The 7732-nt window shown below is 35.8% G+C and overlaps 1 protein-coding gene across 1 annotated transcript; it reads right to left on the bottom strand.

Annotated features, from left to right (window-relative positions):
• Nucleotides 1–159: 159 nt before the first annotated feature.
• LOC104078928 (cell division cycle and apoptosis regulator protein 1-like) lies at nucleotides 160–6147 on the bottom strand (the record flags this gene model as incomplete). Its single annotated transcript, XM_009580759.1, has 8 exons — nucleotides 160–365; nucleotides 527–712; nucleotides 1266–1386; nucleotides 1799–1945; nucleotides 3015–3097; nucleotides 4786–4897; nucleotides 5235–5468; nucleotides 5956–6147. Coding segments are annotated over 8 exons (1281 nt in total), but the record flags the coding sequence as incomplete, so codon positions are not given.
• Nucleotides 6148–7732: the final 1585 nt, after the last annotated feature.

The following is a 7732-nucleotide window of genomic DNA, read 5'->3' as shown; positions in this document are numbered from 1 at the left end:
ATACTACTATATAAATATATATATATAGATATATATGTTAAGATACTACTGCCCTGAATGCATGTGAAAATCCTTTTTTATTCTGAAGTTTTGTTCTGATAATTTAGTCTACAGGAAGCCTGCATACAGTAATAAAAAATGGAATTAAACAATTCTAACCTGTTTAAGAACACTCTGTATTTCATCCATAACAGTAGCTAAATTTTTGATTGTCTTATTCAGCTGACCCTCAAATTGCAAATTTTTATCATCCGAGATCTTCAAATTTTCTTGCAGTTGGCCAAGGTCCTTTTTCACTTCTTTGAGCTCCGCAGATAGACTTTTGTTAGAATTCTCCAGTTGTAGTATGGTCTTTTCATCCTCATCTTAGGGGGAAAAAAAAAAGTCACTTCCAATGCTGTGTACTTTGCATCTTAATATTCCATTTACATGCCAACACTATAACTACTGATTTTTAACTACTGCATTGCATTACCATTTGATAATACTCAATTCTATCCATGTAAGTACCAATGTAATGTCCCACCTGTTTTTTCTTCTAGTAACTGAAGCTTTTGTTCTATTTCTGCCCGCACTCTTTCACTCTTCTCCAGCTTCTGTAAAAGGCTCCCAACATCCACCATAGCTCCATTGTACACAATGAGGCCGACATTTTCTTCTATGGCTTTTGATTCTTGCTTTATGGTAGGCGATGGTAACAGTAATCTGTTTCCTGTATTAGATTAAGTAGCATTAGGAAATAATCATTGTGTCATTTTTCGGTTCTAGTGACCAACCTCAAAAACTTCTTAAAATAATAAATTTCTAAAAGAATAAATATAGATTCAAGTTTGCTGGTCTGTCCCTTGCATTTCTCTCCTCCCTCCTTACCGCAATTCCCCCCACAAAGAAAGGAGCATGCTCTTTCATGACATTCTTCTATGCCTCCTTTCTGCAGTAATTTGTCTTTGAAAATCAGGCTCTGTTCTACTACCTATAGCACTGATCCTCCTGACTGCAAAACTGCTGTGAATGAGAAATGTTGTTCATCAATATTCAACATTAATCTCTGTCCCAAGATATTAAGATTTATCCTATAGATGCAACAAGATGTGTTGGAAGTCAGAAATACTGTAATTTATGAACTGCCCAAGATTTACTTTTCCAAACTGGCAGGTTCCTTGCAGACCTGAATTAGTTTCTGCAAGAAAGCAAGTATCTCAGAAGTCTCATTATCATTCACACAGAAACAATTCTCTGTGGCATAAAAAAAAAAATAATACCACCTAACATATCTTCCTGTAGCTCTTCAGACTCTTCTTGATTTTCTTCATCTTTAGAAGTATCTGTTAGTCTTCTGTAAAAGCAAGATTCTCTAAGCACTACTTTATTAAGTAGCTTCTTGACCTAAAACACAGCCATGGAAAGAAATACGGTGTTACTTAATAATGTTACACAGACATTATATAACCTAAACAAGAATGTTTTAACTTGGAAAACTCAGAAATTGGACAGCTTTTTTAACTTTTAACATACTGGGGCTTAAAATGAAAACAAGCTAGGAAAAAAAAAAGAGGATACAATTTTGAGGCAAAAGCTACATATACAATAAGGGCATATTAAGAGCTGCAAATTTCACCTTTTCATACCAAGACAATTTATGAAAGATTAAACTAGTATTTCATTGTAAATATGAAGTGGCTGCATAAAAATCAGGGATCAAGTATGTAAGCAACAGCCTTTAGAAGATAAACTACATTCCTCCCACTTACAGCATTCCTGTAATATTTTCAAAGAGATTTCTATTACTATACAAAACCTGAGCACGTGACAGGTGTAGTCCAAGAGTGTACAGTATCTCCTCCATGTCCTTCTCCAGAAGATATCCACAATGACTTTGATCAAAATAAACGAAAGCCATCAGAAGATCCCTATTAAGAGTTACCATCTGTGTCTTGTCTTTCTCCTACAGAAAATTCATTATGGGATCATTAGGAAGTTAAAATATCATTTTCCCACCATCTACTAAACCCACAAACTTTTCAGTTAACAAAAGTCGTCTTCTGTTCATTTTACCGTTACTTTGAGTCAAGTAATTTAACTAGCATTTACCCACTGAGCTCAAATATAATATAAGCAAGCTATTTAGGACAAGCAATCTTTCAAGTATTTAAAAAAATTACAGCACAGTGGACAGTAACATCTGGTAGACACACTTTCCTTTTGTTCATGCTAATATGTCAAAAATTTTGAAGAATTAACCTAATTAAACAAGTAATAGTAAACATCCCTTCTCCTCCCGATCATGTATTTTACTGAACAGCTGTTTTAAAAGTGAAATTCCCATAAACATGTAATGGATGAGCATCCAGCTCTCACAGCTACAGCAGTTCTGCAGACTGCGTTTTCCCGTTATTCGTATTCCTATATCTCCTATTTTCCCTTGAAGAATAAATAAAGAGAATCAGAAACTTGTTTTATTCTTGCATTTATAAAGAAAGTTTAAGCTAACAAATTAAGCTTATGCTTGTTCCTTCATCTGAACTGTGAAGGCAAGCTATTGGCCTCATGACAAAAAGCATCCATTTTCCTGCAGGGAGATGTTAAAACATCACATAATGATTCCAAGCTTCACAATTGAAAAGCCAGTTTATCAATCAAGCTAAGCTTCTGCTTTTCTTATGTAAGAATACAGCAGTTGAAAATAATGGATAAAATAATCACATCTGCTGCCTCTTATGTGCACATACAGCATTAGTCCTCACGTCTTTCAGACAGATCAGTATCTCATATAAGAAAGTTTTTCCAACAGCTTTCACCCAATGAACTTTAAAATGTAAGTGAAAGTAGGCTGTAAGCACCTTACCCAAAGCTGTCACATATTCCCTAACTTCTATATACACTTGATGTTTCAGTCTAGAAGTGCTGAAGGAATCAAGGAGTGCAAATAGGTCTTATAATAAAAATAAAGTTATGCTCTAATTAGGACACCTCTAACAAGGTTATATGTAGTTGTTAAGAAAGGTGTTAATTACTTTATCTTTCGACGACCTCTCTTTACAATGCCTATTTCCCTCTCTTCTGTCCTCCCGTTTGTTCATTTCCTCTTCATCCCGGTCTGTAAAACAGAAAGAAAATTCAACATACCCACAGCAAACAATTCTATAACCATTATCTCAAAATACATATATGTTCACTGAAAAAGTTCACATAAACGCCCAAATATCTGAAATTAATATTTTTCCCTGAAAAATAAAAAAAACAAATGGCATTTAAGTGAGTCCTGTTAAATTTTGATTTTCCTCTGGTCTTATTTTAACATAAGCCATTTGTCATTTCCCCCTCCCTCCCCCCCCCGTGTTTCTTTCACACACGGGATAGAAGAGCTGAAACAAGCGCTAACTAGGCCAAAATGAGTTCCGCCAACATCACCATCCATTTAAATGGTGTGCAGAAAATTACCACAATTCTCCCTAATGAGGCTTGGCAGAGTCTGCATTCAGCTATGGTTATTCCTATTATGACAAAATCAGTACTATTTACTCTCAAATATTTTATATCATAAAAACCGTATCAACTATATAATTAAAAGCATGTGTTTATACTCATGTCTGAGAGATACTACTGATCCTATGATTTAGATTCTCCACGAAGTTACAAACTGCAGATTTTTTGTTTAAAAGTAGACAGTACAGTAAAACTAAATCTAAAATCAAGAAAGAGGAATATGACAACTGCAGGGACGGATAAGGCATGCAGCTCTGTACCTTATGTCAAGTCTTTAGTCAGAGAATCATGTGCCAAGTTCAGCTTTAAGCTCACCTTTCTTGTGAGGAAAACTTTGGAAAAAACTATGCATCACAACACTTGTCTAATTTTGCCAACAGGTTTCTGAGAACCAATAGCTTTCTCCAGCACCTCCATGGCATGTTGGATTGTTCTCAGCAACTCTGACTGGGAATGGCACAAGGACAGATTATGGGAAATACTTGTACAGAACAGACCAGCCCAGGGCACTCTCACAGCCAGATTATAAGAAAATAAGAGTTATTTTGGAAACCACAGATTAGCACCGATTTTTAAGGCTGGTGCAGTACTCTGCCAAAAATACAACTGAAAATGCTGGTTAGAAAAAGCTGGGACTGCAATATCTAAGCAGTTTGAACCCACATCTCTAGCAAAAACTCTCCACAAAAAGACAAAAACCCCAAGGAAGTACAAACCAAAAAAGCATACACCATGTCTTATGCCTTTCTGAATCTCTGAGCAGGGAAATTAGAGCTACTGCTGCTTCCTGGAGACAGGAAAGTTCCCCAGCCCCTTTTCCCCATTTCTTCAGGCAAACACAACTCCACCCGAACAGAAATCAACTCCTCATAACATCATGTAAAGAGCACCCCACGCTACATTCTGGCCTAATAAAAACAGGATGACATTTCAGAACTGAGGAATAGGAAGTTAGGCACTTAAAAGTGGCTTGGTTTTTCAGAGGTGCTGAATACTCACATCTCCTACTGACTTCAATGGGAGTTGCGAGTGGTCTGCATTCTGAAAAAAATAAAACCACTTCTATATGCATGCCTTACTTTGAGTACCACAGCTAGTTTATATTAACTATGTTTATACAACGCCTAGCATAAAGGCACTTACATTTTAAGTAGATCTGGTCAGAATTACTAAAATAAAATTAGTCTAATAATGCAATTTTAAATTGTCTACTTCCAGAGCATTCTCCAGCTTGAAGGAACATACTCAGTGGCAATAAAAAAATTTTTTGAAAGCCACAAAATTCATAATTAAAGATACCTTCATCTTCGTCTTCAGCATCTTCTGCCTCCATTGGATCATATTCTTCTTGATTATTGTCATCTTCAGTTTCTTCTTCATCTTTAGAATCATCTTTCCTTTTATCTTCCCTCTGTAACAAAAGTTCCTAAAAATTTATCCAGTCAGAACTAAAAACCAGGAACGTAAAAACTTCACTTCCATTCATTCAAAATTTGCGTATGTTTATATTTAGTCACTTAAATACAAATCTATGTGATATAGCTGAATGTTAAAATGACCCAAATACACCTGTAAAGTTTTTAAATTACTTAATGTGATTGAAGCATATTTAAATAGATCAACAAGTCAAATCAATTAACTAACACTACTAGGCCTGAGTTTTGGAAAAGGAATAAAGTAAAATTCAAATAGAAACAGTTTAATATTGATCCAGACAGGATAGTACTTCATATGAGCTAGCTGCAGACCTTCTTTTCATCTCTATCTTCTTTTTTGTCTTTATCATCTCCAGATTTTCTCCTCTTAGGTTTTGGATCATCTGTTTCATCATCTTTTTCTTCTTTTTTTTCTTTTCTCTCATCTTTTTTGCTTTTTTTGTCTTTTTTGTCCTCCCTCTCTGGGAGAGAAATCAGTGCTTTGTAAATTCTGACACCAAAATCTCTCTGAAGCATTTCATTGAAGAGTTCTGCAAACAATGATACCTGCATATAAAGAAGAACAAAAAGAGAACTAACAAAAAGTTTTAAAATATATATTAAAAATTTGTATACTTATGATTAAATAGCTATGAGGTGCTATCTTACCAACTTACACCACGTCAGAATTTTATGTAGTGTCAGACTTCTTATTATCTGCTTTGAATATGGAAATCTTAAACAACTTTATAAAAATGCTTCTTTCCTGTACTCCAGTAGTTTAGGACCTAGACTAGCTGTACAAATTATAAACTCAGTTCCATATCCAAAAACCTGCGCATTTCTTCTGGATATCATATAGTGACTATACTGCTATTGTAAACCACGTACCAAACACTGGGCAATTTTTTCTAGGTATTGCACAGAGAAACTAACTTATTTAAGTTTTATTTTGCCATGTTATCATAAACTTACAATTTAAGAATACTGCAGTTATCACACAGAATTAAAAAGAAACAAGAATGGCTAACCATAAATAGCACAGCTAAATTACCTCAAAGGAATGTTCTTTATTATCTTCTAATCTATAGTCCAGAAGAACACTAAGAGACATAATGCTACAGTCAAACTTCCCACTCTTTGCTGCCCAGTTAGGATGTACAATGATTGCTGGTTCATCAGGCAAGATATATCGTCTCTCCCGCCGCTGACGTTCCATTTCTTCTTGACGTTTTCTTTCCTCTTCCTAAAAGAGGCAAAAAAATAACATACAGTATATTCCAACGCTGAAGTTTAGCTTATATATTAGTTTTAAGGACTCACTGCTTTGAAGAAAGTGAAGGAAAGCCTAAGCTGCCGAATGTATCACAGAAGACAGACAGAAGTCACAGACTAGAATTTCCAGAATGCATACCGTGTCCACTGTCAACACTTGCCTAAGATGACTGGAAACTTGAGCAACACAAAGCAGGATATGCAGTCTTTTTTAGCCCACAGAGCAACAGCACCTTCCAACTATCTCATGGTGCTAACCGCAGCATGTTTACTCGACATTGGAAGGCCTCAAGCTAGTTCACTTCAAGAAAAGGTATGCAAGCTAGCAAAGCAATCAATGCTCCTGAGTGGTCTTTTGTTTGTTTAGGGATGTTTTTAGAACTGTATAGTACTGTAAGCTGTCTTATTCCTTACACAGGAAGAGTGAAGGCTTCGTACATCGTCTTCCCAAAGATATCCAACACAGCTTTAACGATTACCAGATGACAATTTACTCAGCTCTTTTGATTATGGGAAATGCAATCTTTATAGATACAACTGATCCAAATCAAACAAAAGGTTAAAAAAGGTAAAATACCAAGCAGCTTACTGACTGCCAAGAGAGAAATATTAAAGTCTTATAAGTATGGAAAAAAGTCATGGCAGAGCTTGCGCATTTTAAAAAACAAGCACAATCAAAGCTCCCTCCCCTAACCTTAAAGAAAGCTGTGGTAAGAAACCCCAAGATAATTGAAGCCCATCGAAGCTGTGGGAGGAGGCAGCAGCTGAGAGAATTAGCAAGCACATGGCCTTTGCTCCCTCAACAAGGTTTACACAGATACATAAAGTTTCAAATAATCCCATATTAGTTATGGGTTAGCAGGTAATACACAAAAAGGTTTAAAGGCAACTAACATAGAATACATTCTCCAGACATTTATGCCCCTTTTCTGTGGTTGAGCTTAGGCCTTACTGCACAGATCTTGTTTATCCTCGTGAAACAGCAAACCAGACTAAGTAGTACTGAAACTACCAACAGCAGAACTGAGAAACTTCAATACACAGGAAGTTTATCCAAAAGCAAAACTTAAAGCTTCATAATAAGGGAAAACAACCCTAAGCAAACCATTAGCCACATGAATAAACTGGACTGTTTAAGACACTATAACCTTCTACAGACTGGAACCTGCCCTCCCTCTGATTTCCACAATAATTCCCTAAGGCTTGTTGTATACCACTAAAACCCAATGCAACTAAGCAGCTGCTTTTCATGTAGGTTTAAGAAGTTAAGATCTTGTTAAGTGTGTTCACCTGTTCTCGAGCATAGTTTTTCTGGCGAGTGTGGGATTTATTTTTCCTTACATCTAAGGTCTCACATTAATTCAGCCACCCTTAGTGCAGTTGCACATTTCAGCTGACTTTGCGGATATAAAGAAATTCAAACTTGCCAAGATTTCGTTCCAATTCAGCAGCTCAAGTTACAGCAGGAGTTCCCAGTACAGTCATCTGAGAACTACAAAATCCCAACACAACTAGGCATATTCCTGTACTTTTTATACTTTTATATATATATATTT

Source organism: Fulmarus glacialis, unplaced genomic scaffold, assembly GCF_000690835.1.
Source record: "Fulmarus glacialis isolate BGI_N327 unplaced genomic scaffold, ASM69083v1 scaffold42390, whole genome shotgun sequence".
Taxonomy (NCBI): Eukaryota; Metazoa; Chordata; class Aves; order Procellariiformes; family Procellariidae; genus Fulmarus; species Fulmarus glacialis.
The sequence above is the reverse complement of the archived record's forward strand: the minus strand, read 5'-3'. Positions and strand labels throughout refer to the sequence as shown.